Here is a 24,480-nt window from a genome sequence, read left to right as displayed (position 1 = left end):
GCTCCATCAAGTCAAGTCAAGTCAAGTCAAGTTTATTTGTATAGCGCTTTTCACAACAGACATTGTCTCAAAGCAGCTTTACAGAAGACAACAGTGAAGGTGAATGGTGTGCGTTTGTCCCTGATGAGCAGCCAGTGTAACAGACAGTGGCAAGGAAAAACTCCCTTAGATGATATGAGGAAGAAACCTTGAGAGGAACCAGACTCAAAGGGGAACCCATCCTCATATGGGTGACATCAAGAGTTTGGTCATAAATCTTTCAACAATACAGAACAATTTGTGATCATCATAGATCCAGCATCAGCTTCTCCATGCCAGAGCCTTTAAACACTCGGCATCTACTTCTCCATGATCATCCATAGGTCCATAATCTTCACGAGGTGGGACGTGACTGGAGCTGGCCAAACCTCAGGAAGCCTCGGGATGGGGAGAGAAAGAGAAGCAGTGGAGAGGAATTAGCGTAGCTGCTGTTCATGATATTAACAGCACAAGTTGATAATGTGCATGTAATCATATATTCTGGAGCACAAGGTTGTGATGTGATGTGTGTGATGTGTGTTATGTGTAGGCTTTGCTAAAAAGATATGTTTTTAATCTACACTTAAACTGGGAGAGTGTATCTGAACCCCGAACACTGTCAGGAAGACTATTCCAGAGTTTAGGAGCTAAATGTGAAAATGCTCTACCGCCTTTAGTGGACTTTGCTATTCTAGGAACTACTAGAAGCCCAGAGTTTTGAGATCTCAGGGAGCGTGACGGATTGTAGCGTGTTAAAAGACTGGATAGATACATGGGAGCCAAACCATTTAGTGCTTTATAAGTGAGTAGCAGTAGTTTGTAGTCTATTTGAAACTTAATAGGAAGCCAATGTAGGGACGATAAGATTGGGGTTATATGATCGTATTTTCTTATCAATAGAACTTTCTTTTTTTTATGGATAAATGAACGAATAGATTTGATAGACCCATTCAACAAAACACAACAGAAATTGTTTAATTAAGTTTTCCATGGTTTGAACAGCACATTTAAAAATAATTTTTTTTATTTTGAACAATAAAATGTCATTATACAGAACAAGTAGATCCATTATATGGAGTATCGAAAGTTTGTGGACACCTGAACATAAGATCTGTGTGCGCATTTCAAACATCCCATTCCATATTTAGTCCCTTGTTTGCTTTTCTAAAAACCAGCACTCCTTTTGGAAGATGTTCCACCAGGTTTTGGAGTGTGCTTGTAGAGATTTGTGCTCGTTCAACCACGAGGGTTTCAGTAAAGTCATGCTACTGATGTAGGTGAGGTGAGGAGGCAAGTCAGTATTCCAGTTTATCCCAATGGTGTTCAATAGGGTTGAGGTCAAAGCTCTATAGCAGGAGATCTTCCACTCCATGTAAAAGCATATCTTCATTGCCAACTGGTTTGGGACTCCTAGTTGAAGTGAAGGTAAAATTGCATGCTACTGCATGACTTTTTATACAGTTGTGCACCTCCAACTAAGTGGTAACAGTTTGGTGAAGAACCACATATGACAGGAAAAGATGGGTGTCCCAATATATTTGTCCATATAGTGTCACCATATTTTTTCATTTTTGGCGCTCATGTGGGTGTGTGTGTGTGTGTGTGTGTGTGTGTGTGTGTGTGTGTGTGTGTGTGTGTGTGCAGAATCTATAAGGACTCCTGGTTCCGAGCTGCCGGTGGCCTCCAGCACAGTTGACCTGCAGCACACAGAGGTGCTGATTAAAGAGGATGAGGCACACTGCTATAAACCTCCCACAGCCGGCGTCCACCCCACGCATCCCATGAAGAGCTTCACCGTCCCCACTGTCACCGTGTCAACTCACAGCACACCCACTTCTGCCCTGCCCTGCACCGTCCTCATGCCCCCACCAGGTCTGCCCTTAAGTACACACTCATATTAGCTGTCGAAGAGATCAATGTCTGCTTACTGCACCTCAGGGACAGGCTTTTATATCATTGTTCCTATCTGTATCAGTTCCCGGTGTGAAGACGGCATGTATTGGCACCCTGAGCAGAGCTCGCGCCCCAATGGCGGTCACTGTTCCCAATGCTCCCGACCAATCAGAAACCAGCAAGATGCTGCCACCGAAAGAGTCTGTAAGTCCATCTTTCTCCTCCACTTCAAGTGTGCTCACTTTATTCATTAATAAGCAGCGGTGGATGAAGTACACAAATCGTGTAGTTGAGTTAAAGTAAAGATACTTGAGTAAAAGTACAAAAGTATTTGCCTTTGAATGTATTTAAGTGTCCAGTATACTATGATTTATTATGGCTAGAATGTTTTATCATTTTTGTCACAAGATTCTTTGCTTAATCAAATGAAAAGACTATTCAGTCTATTAATAGAATGATATTAATGAGTCAAAAACTGAAAAAATTTTTGTGGCGAGTTCGAGTCAGAAGTTTCTTCTATCATTTATTCCTCTCAAAATGTTCTGCTTGCTGTTGAACTGATGCTGAACTGTATGTTCATGTGACAATAGATACACAGCGCCAATCAAAACGAGTTCAAAACAGGGCGCGAGCTCGAGCCCTATTTAACAGATTGCTCCAGGAGTGATTTCATGTGCAAAATGTAGTCGAGTAAAAAGTCAAATATTTGACTTTGAAATGTAGTGAAGTAAAAGTCTCCCCAAATGGAAATAATTCAGTGAAGTACAGAAAAAAAAATTAATTTACAGTATATTTTATACTTTTACAGTATATTTACAGTGCCCCCCTCACAGTTCAGCAAACATTGTAGTCAAACTTCTCAAGGGACAATACCATAAAAATGAAACTTGGATATATTTTAGAGTAGTCAGTGTGCAGCTTGTATAGCGGTACAGATTTACCGTCCTCTGAAAAATAACTCGACATACAGTCATTATTGTGTAAATAACTGGCAACAAAAGTGAGTACCGCTATAGAAGCTGCCTGAGGTTGCTGAAATGTGAGGAGTGCACTTACTTTTGTGAGATACTGTACTTCATTACTGAGCACCACTGCTAATAAGCCTTGATAAATCACTTAATTTATTGTTGAAATGCTGAAACTATTTCTAAATTTTTTTCTTTTTTCTCTTTTTTTTTTTTTTTTACATGGATTTGCTGCTTGGCTTAATTCAAATGTACTAAACCCATAATAACCACTAAATGTGTATAAATGAATGACCAAACAAAATTTCATGTATTAATCCGAAACTCCATCAACACTCAATCTATGTGTGTGTGTGTGTGTGTGTGTGTGTGTGTATGTGTTTTATTTACACCTCAGTTTCATTGATACATGTCCAGATTTTTTGTCCTTTTCCCCTGCTCTCATATCTGCCTTCGACATCCTTCATTACTCGGGCTCTCGCATGTCTCTTTTTCGTTTCCTCACGTCCTCTCATTCTGCGTTCATTGCTGTGGCCATAACTCTAACCCCGACGCTCCCTTGCATGCCTCTCTCTCTCTAAGGCCTACAGGACAGATGAGCTGTCAGAGGAGATGGCACATCTGGAGGGGTTGATGAAAGACCTGAACGCCATCACGACTGCCTGAACGCGTTAACGCACCATCTACTGCGAGGAAAGTCAAGGAAAAGGTTTTGAGAAAGCACACGTTGTTTTCTCGGCGGCGGAGGAGGAGGACACGCTTCAGATACTCGCTCCAGAGTTTGTTTCGGATCAGCCTCTGAGGTAAACGCTCGAAGAGGAAACATCGTGGAGATATTTTTTAAGTGCATTTCTTTGTATACAGAAATTCATACACTCCATTCGCAAGACCTGGATTTACACAAACTCCATTCAAAGTCATCCTTACTCGTAAAAGGGAACACGTGCTTGGTTTTTTTCTTATAGTTTGGACGTCGCCTTTTGGGTTGAAACTGCCGTCTGGGTTTAAACTCTTCATTAAAGAACAAATTTCCTCCGACCAGAGAGAGAGAGAATGCGGATGTGCATTAATTTTTCCCGAGGGAGATTCGAAGCATGAAACTCTACATATGCATTGTAAATTGTATAACATAAAGAATGTGTGTGAATATGTACATTTGGATGTAAAAGTTATTTTTGCTACTGAAAGGAAAAAAAAAAAAAACTCCTGCTGAAGTCTACAGTGCTGTAGTTCACATGCTAAAAGGAGACATGACACATGACCTTGAGGTTTTTTTTTTTGTTTGTTTTTTTTTGCAAGAGTATCAACTTTTAAAACACACTTAAGGGCGTCCCTGCAACGCAGCACAAACGGAATCAAGATGTCAGTAGGTTTTATGTGATTGAGCAGTTGAGTGACACCAATTTTCTCCTTTCTACATTTCCAAAAGACATTTTTTTAATGTTGTGTTTGTTTCATATATATATACATACACAGTACAGACCAAAAGTTTGGACACACCTTCTCATTCAAAGAGTTTTCTTTATTTTCATGACTATGAAAATTGTAGAGTCACACTGAAGGCATCAAGGGCTATTTGACCAAGAAGGAGAGTGATGGGGTGCTGCGCCAGATGACCTGGCCTCCACAGTCACCGGACCTGAACCCAATCGAGATGGTTTAGGGGTGAGCTGGACCGCAGAGTGAAGGCAAAAGGGCCAACAAGTGCCAAGCATCTCTCGGGGAACTCCTTCAAGACTGTTGGAAGACCATTTCAGGTGACTACCTCTTGAAGCTCATCAAGAGAATGCCAAGAGTGTGCAAAGCAGTAATCAAAGCAAAAGGTGGCTACTTTGAAGAACCTAGAATATGACATTTTTCAGTTGTTTCACACTTTTTTGTTATGTATATAATTCCATATATAATTCCACATGTGTTAATTCATAGTTTTGATGCCTTCAGTGTGAATCTACAATTTTCATAGTCATGAAAATAAAGAAAACTCTTGGAATGAGAAGGTGTGTTCAAACTTTTGGTCTGTACTGTATTTAAAGAAAATTGATTTGTAAAGTATGATGTTTTTCTCACTTCATCACTTCTCCTAGCAACAGAACACAAGAACTCTGTGAGATGCATTTCCATGTACATTGTGTCATAAAGATGAACGTTAACGTGACTGCTAACGAATAAAGTGTTTGTAAGGCGTGTTTTACGAACGTTCCGAACAGGAAACGTTCAAACTGTTGAAATGTTTTTTTTTTTTTTTTTTTGCCGAACCATAAAAACTTCATTTGCACATTTTCTATGGAGTTTCAAAAGGAAATACTAATGTCATGTATAAAAAAAAAAAAAAAAAAAAAAAAAAAAAAAGAACCTATTTTGTGTAATAACAGAGGAGTTTTTCTGAATTCAGTCGTTTTGGGTTGATCTTGTACTACAAGCTCATTACTGCTTATTTTTTGATGTTGTATAATGATGTGTTGGTCCCAGTGGAAAATATGTTGTTTCAGAGAAAAAAAAAAATATATAAATTTTTGTAAATCATCTTTAATTCTACAAAGTGTTGCGTTGCTTTTTCAGAAAGTGTGTACGGTCACCTAATGTTCTATGGTTTTTGAGAGACACATGCATGTTCCTTTTGGTTTTATCCAGCAATGTCAATGAAGATCTACTTTGACTAAACAAACCTGTAAATGTCCAGATGTTCCACTTTATTTTCTTTGAAAAATCCTTCCTTTAACATGAACAGCAGCTTTACACACTCTTGGCATCTGGGCATTTCGTTACTCCAAACATTCAGCTGAAATACTTTGCCGTGCCTTTTGCAAAAAATGTGTTCTACACTAGTTGGAGATCTTGCAATCCAGTTCTTCTGAGTAGTTCTCCAGACAACTCTCTTAAGAACACTTCCAGAACTTGGACTTACAAGAAGACGATGTGTCGAAGTGCATGGTAAAGACGGTTCATGAGGCAGAGTTGCAAGGTGTTGAAGTGTGGGAATGGTTGCCATGTTGGTTCATTTCACCCGGATTAAGTCTCCAACCTTCCACGCCCCAAAACTAGAGGTGGGAGATAACAAAGTATAAATACTAAGTTACTGTACTTAAGTAGATTTTTTTGGTATCAGTACTTTACTCCACTATTTATTTTTCATACAACTTTTTACTTTTACACTAAATTTTTACACAAATATCTGTACTTTCTACTTCTTAATTTTTTTTAAAACAGACTTGCTACTTTAGTTTTAATCCATTGATTTGGTAAAATATTTTATTTTTATTTTCACTGCGTCCCAATTTCAACAGAACAACCGATTTCCTGTCATTGTGTGTCTTTTTCAATCCACTGGTGTATAAAGTCCTGACTCTCACTCACCACAGATGTAGACTAGTTTATGGAACTAAGAATCAGCAGGCAGAAGGCAGTGAGAAGTTTAGGTTTAATGTGGATGAGACAGAGGGAGTCAGTGATGTAAACATGACTGAGAACAGACACATTCATGATCATTATCATCTTTTCTCTGCTTGTGTTCTATATGTGGATCTTCAGCCTGGACACATTCATTAGGTAACAACATTTTTAATTTGTTTTGTATTTATATATATATATATATATATATATATATATATATATATATATATATATATATATATATATATATATATATATATATATATATATAAATATAAAAATATACATATACACACATACACACATATACAGTAAGGAAAATAAGTATTTGAACACCCTGCTATTTTGCAAGTTCTCCCACTTAGAAATCATGGAGGGGTCTGAAATTGTCATCGTAGGTGCATGTCCACTGTGAGAGACATAATCCAAAAAAAAAAAATCCAGAAATCCTAATGTATGATTTTTTTTTTTAACTATTTATTTGTATGATACAGCTGCAAATAAGTATTTGAACACCTGAGAAAGTCAATGTTAATATTTGGTACAGGAGCCTTTGTTTGCAATTACAGAGGTCAAACGTTTCCTGTAGTTTTTCACCAGGTTTGCACACACTGCAGGAGGGATTTTGGCCCACTCCTCCACACAGATCTTCTCTAGATCAGTCAGGTTTCTGGCCTGTCGCTGAGAAACACGGAGTTTGAGCTCCCTCCAAAGATTCTCTATTGGGTTTAGGTCTGGAGACTGGCTAGGCCACGCCAGAACCTTGATATGCTTCTTACAGAGCCACTCCTTGGTTATCCTGGCTGTGTGCTTCGGGTCATTGTCATGTTGGAAGACCCAGCCTCGACCCATCTTCAATGCTCTAACTGAGGGAAGGAGGTTGTTCCCCAAAATCCCGCAATACATGGCCCCGGTCATCCTCTCCTTAATACAGTGCAGTCGCCCTGTCCCATGTGCAGAAAAACACCCCCAAAGCATGATGCTACCACCCCCATGCTTCACAGTAGGGATGGTGTTCTTGGGATGGTACTCATCATTGTTCTACCTCCAAACACGTTTAGTGGAATTATGACCCAAAAGTTCTATTTTGGTCTCATCTGACCACATGACTTTTTCCCATGACACTTCTGGATCATCCAAATGGTCATTGGCAAACTTAAGACGTGCCTGGACATGTGCTGGTTTAAGCAGGGGAACCTTCCGTGCCATGCATGATTTCAAACCATGACGTCTTAGTGTATTACCAACAGTAACCTTGGAAACGGTGGTCCCAGCTCTTTTCAGGTCATTGACCAGCTCCTCCCGTGTAGTTCTGGGCTGATTTCTCACCTTCCTTAGGATCATTGAGACCCCACGAGGTAAGATCTTGCATGGAGCCCCAGTCCGAGGGAGATTGACAGTCATGTTTAGCTTCTTCCATTTTCTAATGATTGCTCCAACAGTGGACCTTTTTTCACCAAGCTGCTTGGCAATTTCCCCGTAGCCCTTTCCAGCCTTGTGGAGGTGTACAATTTTGTCTCTAGTGTCTTTGGACAGCTCTTTAGTCTTGGCCATGTTAGTAGTTGGATTCTTACTGATTGTATGGGGTGGACAGGTGTCTTTATGCAGCTAACGACCTCAAACAGGTGCATCTAATTTAGGATAATAAATGTAGTGGAGGTGGACATTTTAAAGGCAGACTAACAGGTCTTTGAGGGTCAGAATTCTAGCTGATAGACAGGTGTTCAAATACTTATTTGCAGCTGTATCATACAAATAAATAGTTAAAAAAAAATCATACATTAGGATTTCTGGATTTTTTTTTTAGATTATGTCTCTCACAGTGGACATGCACCTACGATGACAATTTCAGACCCCTCCATGATTTCTAAGTGGGAGAACTTGCAAAATAGCAGGGTGTTCAAATACTTATTTTCCTCACTGTATATGTGTGTATGTGTGTATATGTATATTTGGCTGTCAAAATGAAAATTATTTTAAACAGCACGAAATTTATTCAATTAATCAATTCACCGCACATTTCTGTTTCACCAAATGTAAATACGTTAATAAATAACTAAATAAAAAAGAGGCGAAATTAAAACCTTTGGCAAAAAATGTATTTATCCACGATGTCCTTTCTTTACTTAGATATAAAATAAAGAAATAAACTCCAGATAAAAATATTTTTTATCAGTAAACCTTTGTTTTATACATGGGAGCCAAACCATTTAGTGCTTTATAAGTACATATATATATCACATGCTGTAAATATGATACATGTTTAACACCTCCAAGCTGCCAGTTTTAGGCACCTGAGCAGGCCCGTAACTCACTACTGCTCATTTAGTAAATGAGATCATGAAGAGTCGCTCGGGATAAACACTTCCAACAGGAAGTGGCTATATCTCGCTATCTTTGTCTCTCTATTTTCTCTATCTAATTGTCTCTGTGTCTCTTTTAGTAAATGTCTCTGTCTCACTGTATATGTTTCTCTCTTGCTGTCTCTCTATTTGTTTCTCACTCTTTCTAAAGCTGTGTCTGTGTCTCTTTGTCTTTGTCTCCGTCTTTTCTGCTTATTTACATATCTAACAAAGTTTTGAGTTTTGAAAGTAATGCCATTAGTGATCTATGATGAAAGACTTTCCTGGTTTAAATCTTACCTCTAGTTTCATATTGAACATTATAAGAAGTTTTTAAAAACAGAACAATGAAAGATCATTAAAATTGGTTGCTGGTAAATCATGGTATATCAGTGGTGCAGGTGTTGGAGATGTTTTTCTTGTACCTGAGTAACTGAGAGAATGAACAGGAAGGAGAAGTTTTGACCCTCTACCATCATGATCTAAGAGAAAACGGTGGTCTCTTAACTATAGAAACCAAGAGTCCAATAAGCAAAGCCCTGTTTGCCACCTCTATGGTAGTGTAGTGGTTAGTGATATGGTCTCTGCTATCTGACTCACCCGGTTCAATTCCTACCGCTTAGTTTTCCTTTAAATTGTTTAAAAAGTTTTAATAAAGAACTATAAAAGGTCCTAAAAATCAGTTTCTTGCAGGAGATCCTGTGGCTCAATTGGAAGAGCTTTGCCTCTGGGTTGAGAGGTTGCCGGTTCAAACCCCGGCCAGGGCTCGAAGTTAAGAGTGTGGAAGGTGTCAGAAATGGCTGCGTGGAAGGTTGGATGTGGATGGTTTCGGAGGGTGTATCCCGAAGCAGGGGGGCAATATCCGGGCATCTGCCCCCCCAGTGTCTGAGAAGCTGAAAACAGGGGGTTATGAAGCAGAAACATCCAAAAAAGTATCGACTTAGTTTTGCATATAGGGAAAAATTCTGCCAAAAACCTATCACCCTCACTTTTTCTGAGGCTGTGAAGCAGCAGGTCTTCACAGCCTTTGTTCACAGTCAACCAGTCCATTGCTCACCACAGACTGCTTTCCACACAGCTTACCCAGTGTGGGGACAAGCCAGATTCGAACCAGCAACCTCTGAGCTCAGAGGCAAGGCTTTTACCACAAAGCCATCAAGTCCCACAACACACCTTCTTTTTTTTGGGGGGTTTATCCTTCGTTTCATGCTTCAAAACAAGAAATTCAGACCAGACAGAAACACAGAAAGCAGGATTCGAACCCTGAACCCCACCAACAGCAAAATACCAGTCTTAACCCACTGAACCATTGGGAAGGACCGGCTGCGACGATTGTTTAGAGCAGGTCTATCTTTTCTTTCAAACCATCAACACAAGAATATAATGCTAAAGACAGACGTAAACCTATATCGTGACTAGCAGGATTCGAACCCTGATTCACACCATTAGCAAGGCACCAGCATTAATCCACTGAACCATCAGGAAGGACAAGTTGGAAAGCTTGTTTAGAGCAGGTCTAGCTTTCTTTTTAACCCATTAAAACAAGAATATGAAGATGTAGGAATCAGGAATTTAACCTACCTCATGACTAGCAGACAGAAAGCCAGGTTTGAACCCTGACCACCAACATTAGCAAAGTACCAGCCTTAACCCACTAAGCCATCAGAAAAAAAACAGGATGGGAAGCTTGATTAGAGCAGGGCTATCTTTCTTTTCAAACCATCAACACAAGAATTTAACGCTAAAGAAAGATGTAGGAAGCGAATACAGATGTAAGTAGCACAAGTTGAACCCACATTGTAAATAACAGAAAGAAAGCAGGATTCAAACCCTGATCCTCACCATCAAGTCAAGTCAAGTCAAGAGGCTTTTATTGTCATTTCTACTTTACACAGTGGTACACATTACACAGTAAAAACGAGACAACGTTCCTCCGGAACCCTGGTGCTACACTAAACAACAACAAGCTACATAAAGTGCATCGAGTGCAACCTAGTGCAAACAGTGCAGACAAAAAAACAGTACAGACAGACAGTGCAGACAGAAAACACAAGACAACACAAGACAAGACACAAAACATGAGATAGTGCCAACTAGTAAACCTACTGTATACTCTGAATATACAGTACTGTATGAGGAAACTGTAAAAACTATACCTGGGAGTGAATATAAACAGACACAATGTAGTGCAAAAAACAGCAGCAGTCAAGAGGTGCGAAAGACAGCATGTAAACAGTATAGTATAAGAACAGTATAGTGTAATAAGAAACAGTAAAGGTGCAAAAAAACAGCATGTAAACAGTGTAGTATGGTAGAGTATAAATAATAATAAATAAATGATGGTGGAATGGGCTGAGATGAGTAATGAGTGTGTGTCGAGTGTTAAGTCTAGGACTTCAGCGAGGCACCAGCCTTAACCCACTGAACCATGGAAGAGATCAGACTGGGAAGCATGTTTAGATGAGGCACAAGCCTTAAACCACTGAGCGACCGCTGCTGAAAAGCATGTGAGCTTTTTGGAGGGTTCATACTTTGTTTCATGCCAGCGCAGTAAGAAAGAAGGCATGTAGGACTGGCTTTGAATCCTTATCACCAGCGTGGACTATATTAAGGACCATGTTTTGTGGCATTATCTTTCATTAAAGACCAGGAAATCAATAAATTAATCCAACACAGAAAGGACAGAATTGAAATGTTTTCAGAGTGGACAAGGTCCAGAAGTTTTATTTACCAACACAGCAACCAGGAATCAAACTCTCAAACTCATCCTTGTGGGGACCCTGACATTAGCCCACTAGGCTATCATATCATATCATATCATATCATATCATATCATATCCATCCATCCATCCATCCATCCATCCATCCATCCATCCATCCATCCATCCATCCATCCATCCATCCATCCATCCATCCATCCATCCATCCATCCATCCATCCATCCATCCATCCATCCATGATGTGAGGTCCAGTTAACAGCTAAAACAGGTAGAAGTAATAACTACTTTTTACTTAAGTACGTCAGAGCCAAGACTTCTTTACTTTCACTTGAGTAAAAAAGTATAATCAGTACTTCAACTTTTACCCGAGTATTTCAAAACATGAGTATCTGTACTTCTACTTAAGTAAAGGATGTGTGTACATTTGCCACCTCAAAGCGCATGGTGAAGACGGTTCAAAAGAGCTGCAGTCCAGGTAAACAAAAGGAACGCAAGTCTCTCAAAAACCACAAAGGACTACGTTTTGAACGTTTGACAGGTTCATATATTTGGCATGCTCATTTTCAACAATTCGACAAAGAGGAGGCATAAAACAAATTACATTTTTTCTTTATTTGCTTAAATCACTGTATTTGATAAAAAATACAGGCAAATACAATATCAATTTCACACAACCCGTTACAGTTACGTTTATTTATTTATCCCTTCCTTAAGGTGCAAAAAACCTCTACGCGTTTCTGTTTAGAAAAGTCGAACATGCTAAAACATGCTAAGATTTTTGTTTTGTTTCCGGAAAAAAAAAAAAGCAGAATCAAACTCCATAGGCCACTAATCAGCACAATATCTATGCATGTACAGGCGGAGATCAGACACACACTGGCGTTTGCGGTATTTATCCTTCATCATAGGAAAGTGAACAGTATTCAGAAATTGATGATCTGAAGGTCAGAAGTATACTATATTTTGGCTCTGTTATCTAATGAAAGGACTTCATGGAGAAAAAAGAGAAAAAAATAACTTTACAATTCCAGTGCTGTTTCGCAATAATTCGTTCATTTCTATATTTGACCCTGGAACCCGAATTCCCCTTCATTTTATTTTCGCAATAAAGACTGAATTCCTATAAGGCTGAAATTGCAAGGCACGAGGATTTGGAGGCGTTGCTGAATAAAAGCTCCAAGCGCGACGAATTTATAAGCCGGACGCAGGCAAACGGACCCATAATTTCCGCGAACGTCGCTGAGGAGAAACCTTTTGTTCGTTGTCGTTCTGTGGTAAGGATACGCTGATGATTCTGTGGTACCTTCCCCGACTCTTAATTTAGTTTTAGTTCGCACACAGAGATGCAATACACGATATACATTCGAACTGAAAAGCATACACACGTACAAATATACAGACACGTTACTGAGTGCTGGAACTTCGTCCCCTCAGCATCACATACAACTCTTAAAGTGTTGTCTCTGCAGTCCGAAGGCCAAAGCGTTATGGAGCTGCGCAGCCTGCGCGGGTAGACGCGACGGCACCTTGGCTCTTGGTGGGCAGGGCAGGGGAGGGGGGATTGTGGGGGTGGGGGTGTTAATCGGGCTGCTCAGATTTAGTTCCTCTGGAAGGAACTCTGGGCCGCCGTCGTGGCCGCCGTTGTCGCTGCAGTCTGGAAGGTGCGATTGGCGAGGACGCCCTGGGAAAACTCCTGCTGCGCTTTCTGGAAGCTCGCGCCGCTGCTCCGGTAATGAGAGTGAACCTGAGGGGAGGGGAAGCCATATTGACAATTTAGAAATCACCATTCAGACTGTGACTTTTAATGTTGCACCTTGCATATTTCCAAAATAGAAGCCCGTACCATTTTAAGAAGGATGACCGACAGCACGGCGCAGGCGGTGAAGAAAACCGCGACCACCATCATCACTGCGCTCACGGCCAGGTGACCGCCGATCTCGGTGAGAGCAGAAATCCATCCGCTGTAAACAAAACAACAGCATGGTGTTATAATACGAATCCTTTTATAGACAAAAAAAAAAGCAAACAGATTGAAGCAGAGGACAGAAAAAACGAGGCCATAGATGAAACACAGATGCAGGGAAAGAACCTACTTCAGACACAGAGGATGAAAAGTGCAGAAAGGCCCAAGAGGTGTTAATGCAAGGAGATGAAGCGTCCGGCATAGACAGAGCAGAAGCCTTAGAGATCGGCACAAACGCTCCTGTTCCACAAGTGAAAAAGAGCTCTTGGGTTAAATATATAAAGAGGTTTCTCTAAGGAAGTGAGCGCACCGCTTTTCTTTAGGTTTTTCTTTTTTTTTTTTTTATCGTACAGCTGTAATGTCACGTTCAGTTCCCATTTACAATATATAATAAGCTCCACTCTTCTGGGAAGATGTTCCACTAGATTTTGGAGTGTTCTTGTGGGCTCATTTAACCAAAAGGGTGTTAGTAATGTCAGCTACTGATGTGAGGTGAGATGATCAAGCCTAGGGTGCAGTCAGGTGTTCAATAGGGTTGAGTTCAGAGCTCTATAGCAGAAGATCTACCACTCAAACCCATGTAAAGCACATCTTCATGGAGTTTGCTTTGTGCATGCTGGAACAGGTTGAATAGTGAGAAACAAGTGAGGGGAACATTTCATCCCTGTACAATTGTGTGCCTCTAACTTTGTGGTTTGGAAAAGAACCACATAAAGAAATCTGTAAAAGCCTGGTGTTCCAGTATTATGACTGATGCTAGTATTAGTTTGTGACCTAATGAACCAGTACAAGAATATACACCGTCTGTTCGTTCGGACCACACGGACCAGCCTTCGCTCCCCACATGCATCAATGAGCCTCGGCCGCCCGTGACCCTGTCGCCTTTTTACCACTGTTCCTTCATTGGATCACTGCAGACAAGGAACATCCCACGACAGCTGCAGCTTTGGAGATGCTCTGACCCAGTCGTCTAGACGTCACAATTTGTTAAACTCGCTCAAATTCTTACGCTCGCCCATTTTTTCCTGCTTCTAACACGTCAACTTTGAGGACAAAACGTTCACTTGTTTTTTTATAATATCCCACCCACTAACAGGTGCCATGACGGAGAGATATTCAGTGTTGTTCACTTCACCGCTCGGTGTATATATCGGTAGGTAGAAAGTCGTCTGCCAAACGCCATAAACGTTCCACGGTAGCAAATCAAACGGCAAAAGGTCATTTCAAACGTATAAAGTCGAATTGATTCATAATATACGGTTACATTAAACCTAATAGAAGGTCATTGAACCTATTTCTGGAATGTTTGCATATTCTATTGCCCATCAACAGCTTACCAAGGGATATCCAGAAACCAACATCCTGGTTGTTTAGTTTTATTGGTCTCTAACATTATTTGAAAAGGCTATTGCAGTATCTGCAGTGAAATGTCCTCTCACGGGACAAAGTTACCTTTGAAAGTTCCCTAATTACAGCACAGCATGTCCAAGACCACCTGACCATGCAGTTCTTTGCCAAAATCATCTACAAATCCCCACAGCCACTCTCCAAAATATCATGAAAAGCCTTTACCAGGTGTGTAGAGCTTATTATAACAGAGAAAAGGGAATAAAACCGGGAACAAGATGTTCACACACAGTTGTGATTGTCAGGTGTACATAACTTTTCTTGTATATATTATATTTCTCTAATACACCAAGAGACGTTTCTTTCATTTCCCCTGAAATCATAGGTTTTAGCTCATTTCGAGTTATATAATGTTCTAAAACGCCTACGAACCGTAGTCGGTCCTGTTACTCCTCACATTATAGTAGCTATAAACGCCCATTTTATTCTCTCGCCTTTAGTTACTGCGAATAAACGCTTCTAGTATGTCCTGAAGATTCCTCTCCTATCAGATACAGTTTATTGTTTAAGCCGTAAATCCTCCTCACACCCGCTTTAAACACACACGGAAAACAATTGCAAGGATATGGCGAGATGAATTGTGTGAATTGGTAGAAATACAGTGCACTGTATCACAATTATAGTGAGTACGTGTACTGTACAGTATACAGTTCTGTAGTAGCCTATGCGTAGTTTCTACTGCTTGTTTATTGGTTGAAGTGTCTTATGACGTCCAAAAAGAGGCGGAGTTAAAGGTACACGTCACCTTTACTTTCTGTACTGTACTGTATTATCATTTTACTTCATTTCACAATTAATAATTATATTTGTATTCATACATTTCATTATTTCAAAATAAAAATCCATAAAAACTATTCCCTGTAAGTGTATTTGTCTGTCGTGCTCTCCGTGAGAGACCGGGAAAATCTGCCAAACTAATTAGCTATGTGGCAAACGCGATTCCGCGATAAACCGGGGCGCCAGATACGACCCGCGGTAAAACGGGGGATTACTGCAGTTTTGCCTGATTATAAAAATGTATAAATAAATCGTTCTAGAAATTCTAAGTAAACAATTTTATCAACTATTACAGTTTTTTTTTTCTGTTTATGTGGTGTTTTTATTATACAAGTCCCTCAGTAAGTCCTATAGACATTATATCACTTCATATAAACCTGTGCTGTTCAGGGAACTTCCACACCTTCTGAGCTATAAAGTTGTATAAGTGAGTGAATTGATTTCGATGAATAATCTCCCTGCTGGGGTCAAGGATGACTCTGTGAGGAAGCTGTCTTTTATTGTTCTTTTTAAGATGGGTTCGAGGGATGAGCGTCAAGTGTAAACCTTTCCACAATATTTGTTTGTTCACTTCCTCGTACCTCTTCAGTGGACATAAATTCTCATTCCTAAAGCGTTTAAAAAGCACGGATCGGAGGAGTTTGCGCACTGACCTGTTGCCCCAGCGGGGAATTCCGACACACTGAATGATCATCACTGCGATCTGGATGAAGAAGATGAAGAAGAAGGAGAAGAAATTGAAGGAGCTGTCGGTCCTAAAAAAATGGAAAAAGAAAACATCCGTCATGGATTACAATTTCACACGATATATGGACAAAAGTATTGGGACACCTGACTTTTCCAGCCATATGTTTTGCACAAAAGCCGGCTCCATGAAGAGATACTTTACAACAGGTTAGAAGTGTGTGGAAGATCTTGAGTGGCCTGCTATAGAGCTCTGAAGTCAACCCTACTGAATAGCTTTAAAACAAATGTGAATTCATTTAACAAAAGTATTGGGTCACCTGGTCATAAGTATGATGTAATTTAGTCCCAATCTCTCTTATAATTCCCTCCACTCTTCTGGGAAGATGTTCCACTAGATTTTGGAGTGTGATTATGGATATTTGTGTTCATCAGCCACAAGGGTATTACGAAAGGCAGGAACTGATGTAGGTGAGGAGACCTGGGGTGCAGTCAGCGTTCACATTCATCCCAAAGGTGTTCAGTAGGGATGAGATCAGAGCTCTATAGCAGGCCACTCAAGATCTTCCTCTCCAAAGAATGTAAACCAGATCTTCAAGGGGCTCACTTTGTGCACAGGGGCATTGCCATGTTGGAACAGGTTTGGGTTTCCAAGTTTAAGTGAATGCAAAATGTTATTATAGCGCCATCTATAGACGTCCTGTACAATTCAGTGTAAGAAACAGATTTATATGGTTCTTCCCAGAACAGTTGTTATTATAACAGCAAATGGGGATCGACAGCACAAACCTTTGACCATGAAGTTATTATCCATTACGTGGCAAAAAAAAAACAAAAAAAAACTCACCAATAAACCAACGTATATTTTATATACAGTTCCCGGGGGTTATATATAGAGCTCCTCACCTGAAGGCCTTGTAGACGGGTCGGAACCAGCAGAGGAAAGAGCAGGGGGTGAAGAGGATGAACCACAGAATGGAGAGGCCGAAATCCACTCCGTAATCGGCTTTGGCGGTGAAATACGCCAAACACGCCAGTACGTTTAGGAACAGTGTCACGCAATACACTGAGAGATAGAGAAGAGATAAAGAGGAAAAAAGAAGGGACAAAAGAAAGGAAAAACACATGGATATGAAATCAGAGCAGAATACAAGAGTCTACAACAATAGTTTTGGGTGTGACCAGCGAATCGTCTGTCATCTCCTTTTGTTTTTTAATCACAGCAGGTCCTTACACACCCATTCTCAGGAATTTTAACCTTAACCTCATTTCAGTACGACCTTCCCAGACCAGTGCTTTGTAAAAGGTTGCCAGAGTTACAAACCTTTTCTAAATAATAATACGCTTTTGAATCTTGCCCGGTTCAACAGGCATCAGTTTGTCTCAAACCTAATGCCATTTCTCACTAATATTTGGTATGATGGCATTAAATTTGTCAAAGCCAGGGGTGTTCACACTCTTTTGGTCAAAATGGTCTACCTACCTGATCAGGCATAATGCCTGCCAAAACAGTTCTGACCCATTGAGCATCAACAGCATGAACTTCTTCAGCAGTTGGTACCACAGGAGCTTGTCTGTTGGATCTGGACCACACGGACCAGCCTTCTCTCCTCACGTGCATCAATGAGCCTCGACCCTGTCGCCGGTTCACCACTGTTAATTTATTGGAGCACTTTTGATAAGATACTGAGCACTGCAGACCAGGAGCATCCCACAAGAGCTGCAGATTTGGAGATGCTCTGACCCAGTCGTCTAGACATCACAATTTGTTAAACTCGCTCAAATCCTTACGCTCGCCCATTTTTTCTGCTTCTAACTTCGAGGACCAAATGTCACCTGAATTGTCTTAATCCCCAAAACATCTGGGCTTCAGTTAATTGCATAAGTCATTAAATGCTAAATAGTTAAACTAGTTGTCAGAATTTATCTTCATATTTCTATTAAACCCTTTTTTTTTTTTTTTTACACAAATTAAGGATTGTGCAGATGAATCACTAATGAGAGCGAGTGTACGGCATCAGATCAACCAACGATTGACCAGTTCTCTAAAACGGGTCCGATGTGAATCTCTTCAAACCATCAATTTGGCGATCAAACACAGACGGAGCAAAAAAACAGAATTACAATTTCTGAAAATGGAGGAACAACCAGGAAACGAACAAACATTACAACAGTACAGTTAAAGTGTGACTCTGGTCTCTTGCAATCAATATCTCACATACAGTAATGTGTACATTCGTGTAGTTGAAATTTATAAATCCCAAAAAGAAGAAATTCAGCCTTGTGCATTTTCAACCAAACCGTAGTTTATATCAGATTCTGATCGATCTGAGAACGAAAATGACATTTGTAAATACGTACACATCCACAGGTAATACATCATCTTGCAGAGCCGCCTGTGCTGCTCGGGAATTTCCTCAGAGAAGTCCTGGTAGAAGCATGGCTTTATGGGAAATATTTTGGGCAATGGAGGCCAGTTGTTCTCTTTGCCTGTGGAGAGAAAGCAACAGACTTAAACAAAGACAACTTTTACTTCACTACATTTCAAAGTCAAATATTTTATTTATATATATATATATATATATATATATATATATATATATATATATATATATGTTACCTGTAACTCGCTCTCTGCTCTGCAGCTCCTGTTCCCTGCGCTCGAGCTCGGCTGCTTTCCTCTCCAGTTCCTCCTGCTGCCTCAGCAAATTGGCCTGTCCTGCAGCAGCAGCTACCTGCGAGAGCGACAAGCTGGTTTATTTTTTTTATCAATGCGCATTCACAATGTACAGTGCATCCGGAAAAATATTCACGACGCTTTACTTTTCCCACATTTTGTTATTACAGCTATGTTTTGTTACAAATTTATTACGAATAAAAAAAAATCACACGTGCATAAGTTTTCACAGCCTTCGCCATAACATTCAAAATTGAGCTCAGGTGAATCCTTTTTCTACTGATCATCCTTGAGATGTTTCTACAACTTGATTGGAGTCCACCTGTGGTAAACTCAGTTGATTAGACATGATCTGGAAAGTTGCATGGCCAAACTGAGCTTTTAGGTAAAAGGCGCCATGGCCATTCTGAAAGAGCGCCAGCGTTTCTCTGTGGAGAGAGGAGAACCTTCCAGAAGAACAACCATCTCTGCAGCACTCCACCAATCAGGCATGTATGGTACATCGGACAGCCCATCTAGAGTTTGCCAAAAGGCACCTGAAAGACTCTCAGACCATGAGAAACAAAATTCTCTGGTCTGATTATTGATTATATGAATGTCATGCCTCATGCCTGGAGGAAACCAGGCACTGCTCATCACCTGGCCACAACCATCCCTACAGTGAAGCATGGTGGTGGCAGCATCATGCTGTGGGGATGTTTTTAAGTGACAGGAACTGGGAGACTGTGTCGGGATTGCGAGAAAGATAAATGCAGCAATGTACAGAGACGTCTGTGATGAAAATCTGCTCCAGAGCGCTTTGGACCTCAGACTGGGCTGACGGTTCATCTTCCAACAAGACGAAGACCCTGAGCACAGCCAAGATAAAAGAAAAAAAAAACAGTGGCTATGGGATGACTCTGTGAACGTTCTTAAGTGGCCCAGCCAGAGCCAAGACTTTGAACATCTTTTTAGAGATCTGAAAATGGCTGTGCACCGATGCTCCCAATCCAAACTGATGGCTTGTAGCATCATACTCAAAAAGAATTGGTGCCAAAGTTGCTTCACTGAAGTATTGAGCAAAAAAAAGGCTGTGGACACTTACGTACATGATTTCCCCGTTTTTTATTTGTAACAAATTTGCAAAGATTTTAAACAAACTTTTTTCACGTTGTCAATATGGGTTTTTCGTTTGTAGAATTTTGAGGAAAATTAGGAATATAATCCGTTTAGGAATAAAGCTGTAACAAAAACAAAGTGGAAAAAGTGTAGCGCTGTGAATACGGCACCGTATTCTGCATCACATGCTCTCAAGGGACATACGTTTGTAAACACCTGACCATATGATTTGTGTTTTGAGCATCCTATTCCATATTGATTCACCATTTGTTGTTATAAAAACCTCCACTCTCCTGGGAAAATGTTCCACTAGATTCTGGAGTGTGCTTGTGGAAATTTTTGTTTGTTCAGCTGCCCAGATTTTAAAAGTCAGGTACTGATGTAGGTGATGTGAGGAGGCCTGGAGTGCAGTCAGCGTTCCAATTCATCCCAGTGGTGCTTAATAGGGTTGCAGCTCTAGAGCAGGAGCACTCCAATCCATGTAAAGCATATCTTCATGGAGCTGGAACAACGTTGGGTCTCCTAGTTACTTAGTTACAATTGTGTACCACCAACTTTGTGGTAACTGATTAGAAATGAACTACATATGGCTGGAAAATTCAGGTGTCAAAATACTTTGTCCCTATAGCATAGCTTAATAATTTAATATAATATATAATAAGCTTTTTTCTTGTCACACTGCATCGTGCGTAACGCTGACCTGAGGACTCGGCTCCACAGACGGCTGCAGCACAGCAGGCTGGGTCTGGGCCGTAGAGGCTGGGATGGTGGTGCCGGTCAGAGCTCCCTATATATACACAAAATAAAAAATAAACCACACAATTAGTCAGCTGTTACAATGACCTCCAGCGAATGACTAATGCGATACAGGATGAAACAAACACTGGTTTGTAATTGTATTTAATTTAATACATGCATAGTTGATTGCTGGAACTATCGGCTATTAGCAAAAGTCCTTACAGATTTGCGAATTTTCCCGTTTTCGTTACAAGAGCGGCCTCTAGAGGCGAAAAGCTGACCGCTTGTTTATGCACGTGAGACTGCGCGCTGCACGGAGAGCGCTATATTCTACTTATTATGTCTCATTAACTAATACACTGCAACGCAGCACAAACCTTCAAATATACAATGTTGTCTTATAGCTATTGTCATCGTAAGATTGAAAGTCAAACAATTGTAATTCAGGCATCATCATGTACAGAGGTCAGGTATGTACCATTAAATAAAAAAACTGAAAAAAGGCATGTGACATTCTCACCTCCTCCCACAGCAATTACATCTGTCTCTACCTGCCCTTGGCATTTCCTATTAACATAACTGGTTCTGTTGCTCTATATATTACCAAAAAGACCAGGATAAACTGGATGTAAATGCATGCACACACAAACAAACCTGCGTCTACGCTTCCACAATCATCAACCGTTCACTTACTCATGTTTGCCTGCTCTCTCCAGCACAAAAGCTCAAAATCACTGCTTTGTTCTTGGGCTGCACAGGAACCCTTAAGATTTCCTTTGATTTTGGCGAATTGTTTATCCTGTTAAGTACTTACCGAGTCACCGGCAGGGAACGGTTGGTACTGCTGCATGTGATCCACTCCGGACTGGGTCACCTGGGTGACAGAGGGATCCTGAAAGAGACCGAGAGGTTTCACGGTTTATTAGGACACGGTGATTCAGCTCTTATAAGTGGGCAGGTCGCAAGCTGGGTAGGACAAGGATGCATTAAACATTTATAGTCATCATCGAACAATATAATCACGTGTAATCGTATAACGTTATTGTCATATTATCTAAATCGTTTATACAGACTTGTCTCCTGCAATGTATTATAGATGAGTGAGTTAACCAGAAGAGTTGTAGAACAAGTGAACCAGTGCACATGACTCATGTCAAGTCACATGGTTTTTAAAGCCTGAGTTACAAGGTAACAGAAGTTTATTATCATTAAACAAAAATTTCGACCGGCTTTCATTAGAGGCCCCTGACTAGCTGTAGAAGGCGTTAAACTCTATTGTACTAGAAACTGTTATTAAACTGTTATAAACCACACAAAACCATGTTCAATTCACAGGATTTCATTCAAACTGAAATTCAATATGTGAATTATTTAGAAATGTAATTTTTTTAAATTGTAATTGTTCAATTCTAGAGCAAAAGATGGAGCGTTCGTATGAAAGTGTCCACGAAACGTCAAAACAGAATTAAAATCCATTAACAAAAACACCATTTGGACATATTTTTCTCGTCGTTTTTGGCCTTTCGTCCAAAGCCGTTAAAAAAAAAAAAAAAAAAAGTAGCCTTTTTTGATTTGGATGTATTTCGGGTAACCATGAAAACGTTCATTTACAGTTATGGTCAGATACGCTTATCCAGAGCGACTACTTGAGATCTACCAGCATTGGCAGCTTGGTGATTATGGGATATGAACCCATGACATTGTTATCAGAAGCCCAACATCTGACACATCACTTCCCTTTAAAATGTAACATTCACATTATACAATTACAGCATTTTGGCAGATGCCCATATCCAGCGTGACCTTCACACAACTGAGCAGCTTTGGGGTTAAGGGCCTTGCTCAGGGGCCCAGAGGTGTCATCTTGGTGTGGCTGGGATTTAAACTCACAACCTTCGGCTTTGATGCTTTCACCACCTCCATTTTAATGTAATGTTCGACACAATGCAACATTTCCTCTGACTTTTCTCAGTCAGGTTTGATTTTTGGCTCTTTCGTATACAAATACTTAAGCAGCTCTGCTATAAACTCATCTAACCGAGATTTTCTTCTGAACTGCCAGAGGAAATAATTGGCTGGTCCACTGTATCTATTCACTCCGTTTCAGAATCATGCACGCCCTGTAGGCAAACAGTAAGCGCGCTCACGTCATAAAGATGATAAGAGGCACGATCACGTCCCGAAGCGGCGTTTCAGGACGGAGACACAACTCCACCTGCTCGGATATTCCAGGATGTGAGCTGAACGTGTGTTGAATTAGACAATAGGGCAGACAAATGATCGTTTTTCGGGTTCTATATTACTATAATTCTGTGTTAGATGAGGAAATTCTGTGCTCGAATCCTAAACATCAACCTCTAGAAAAGCCCTGAAAAGAAACCAAAATCTGCTACTAACCCAATATTAGAAAACCTCTATATCTTATACTCGTATAAACATATTTCCTTTGATTTCAATAAAGCAATCTCATACACGTGCATGTCACACGCCGCCGAGAAAAACAATCACATTGCCTACGTGTTTGTCAATACATCCTGGTCCTGGGTGGCAATCGGTCCTACGTCTTGTGTTTCTCTGAATATGACGTAACTCTCTTCCTTTATGTCTACGAGGTGGTGTTTTGTGTGTGCAAACAAAACTGTTCTCCCGGACAACTGTGGAAATTAATGATCTACCAGCTCCTTTACAGGAAGTGGGGCCTCTTAAAAGCGGTAGCTTAAGGTAAGAGATATAATAAAGGTGTAATACGGGGATGAATGCAGGTTTCCCAGCATGCTGTATTTACTCCTTATTTTTATTTTTTTACACCTTTTACTTAAAAGAAAGAAAGAATGAAAGGTGGTTTCATATTCATCACATGTACATTACAGCACAGTGAATGTGTAAATCTATACAACTGTCAATATGACAGATTTTGACAGTATATATATATATATATATGGAGTGTGTGTTTGTGTGTGTGTATGTGTGCGGTTTTTTATCCTTATATTTAATACTTCTTCGCATATCCCAGCATTGTTAGAAAGCTGAGGGGGTCAGAGAGCAGGGGTGGTCGGGAGGGTTAAGGGCCTTGCTCAAGGGCCCCAAAAGTGGCAGCTTGGAGATACTGAGGCCTGAACCCCTAACAATCCGATCAGTAACCCAGAGCTTCAACCACTGAACTAACACTTGCCCATTCCCCCTATGTTGTTGTACAGACTGAAGATTATTTTGTCAATATTACTGGTACCAGTGATGATGATGATGATGATGATGATCCTAATATCTACTGATGTCCTTACATCCTATACAATGAAACAATCCAACAAGAACCTTCCTGACACAAAGCTGACCAGGATCCTGGTGTTTCATCGCATTTTCTCGTCGATTACGCTCCAATCTGCGCACCGACACCAAGAATTGTGCGAAACACTTCCTATAACGTTCATCCGCCCACCTACCGAACTAATCCCGAGCGCTGATTGGCTAACAGTCATGCCAATCAATCAGATGGCGCATCTCAAACCGGAACTGTGACTAACCCAGATTATCACTGGGTTTCCACAATAGCACGCGTATTAACCGATTTACCACGTTTAACCCTAACAGACATGGGTGTCTTACCTGAAAAGGATTGACCTCTACTGCGTTATCGAAAGGGTTGCTGTCAAATCCCGACATCCTGGCGGAAAAACAAACAAACAAACAGAAAGACAAGAAGCAGAGCAGGTCCCGTGGCAGTCCAACGGCTCCGCTCACTTCCGCGTTGTTTGGTCATACGATGCGCATGCGCATCAGCAAGGAGGGCCCCGCGTCCCCATTGTGCACG

At 40.5% G+C, this 24,480-nt stretch overlaps 3 protein-coding genes across 16 annotated transcripts in view; 1 reads left to right on the top strand and 2 right to left on the bottom strand.

Moving 5' to 3' along the window:
- neo1b (neogenin 1b) overlaps window positions 1–5,553 on the top strand; it is a 158,513-nt gene extending 152,960 nt beyond the window's left edge. For 10 of the 13 annotated variants that reach the window (XM_083546111.1, XM_083546117.1, XM_083546110.1 and 7 more), the window contains 3 exons: window positions 1,663–1,890; window positions 1,994–2,115; window positions 3,459–5,553. In XM_083546111.1, coding sequence (XP_083402237.1) covers window positions 1,663–1,890; window positions 1,994–2,115; window positions 3,459–3,542 — 434 coding nt within the window. In that variant the 3' untranslated portion in view covers window positions 3,543–5,553. Of the gene's footprint in view, window positions 1–1,662; window positions 1,891–1,993; window positions 2,116–3,273 lie in introns of all 13 variants that reach the window. The other 3 variants (XM_083546112.1, XM_083546118.1, XR_014534280.1) reach the window with 2 other exon arrangements.
- Window positions 1–24,480, bottom strand: part of best1 (bestrophin 1) — an 84,516-nt gene that overhangs the window by 23,544 nt on the left and 36,492 nt on the right. The window lies entirely within an intron of this gene.
- scamp2 (secretory carrier membrane protein 2) lies at window positions 11,922–24,413 on the bottom strand. Of its 2 annotated transcripts, none has more exons than XR_014534304.1 (9): window positions 24,276–24,413; window positions 21,487–21,564; window positions 20,635–20,721; window positions 18,780–18,894; window positions 18,521–18,649; window positions 17,066–17,225; window positions 14,563–16,230; window positions 13,172–13,608; window positions 11,922–13,072 (listed from the first exon to the last, which is right to left on the bottom strand). XR_014534304.1 is itself a non-coding variant. In XM_083546475.1 (9 exons), exons 1-9 carry the CDS (start codon window positions 24,330–24,332, stop codon window positions 12,926–12,928), a joined length of 993 nt encoding a protein of 330 aa, XP_083402601.1. In that variant the 5' UTR covers window positions 24,333–24,413; the 3' UTR covers window positions 11,922–12,925. The 2 variants fall into 2 exon arrangements, 1 of the variants encoding a protein (XP_083402601.1); XM_083546475.1 differs by having other exon boundaries at window positions 13,172–13,289; window positions 16,129–16,230.

Source organism: Silurus aristotelis, assembly GCF_946808225.1.
Source record: "Silurus aristotelis genome assembly, chromosome: 7".
NCBI lineage: Eukaryota > Metazoa > Chordata > Actinopteri > Siluriformes > Siluridae > Silurus > Silurus aristotelis.
Note: the sequence above shows the minus strand (reverse complement) of the source record. Positions and strands in the feature narration are given on the sequence as shown.

Bases quoted from the DNA above. Each gene is read 5' to 3' on its own strand.
- scamp2 (XM_083546475.1), bottom strand. From the start codon at position 24,332: ATGTCGGGATTTGACAGCAACCCTTTCGATAACGCAGTAGAGGTCAAT. The intron at 21,565-24,275 runs GTAAGACACCCA...GGTCTCTTTCAG, and splicing joins TAGAGGTCAATCCTTTTCAG to GATCCCTCTGTCACCCAGGT. The intron at 16,231-17,065 runs GTGAGGAGCTCT...CCATTTTTTTAG, and splicing joins CCCGTCTACAAGGCCTTCAG to GACCGACAGCTCCTTCAATT.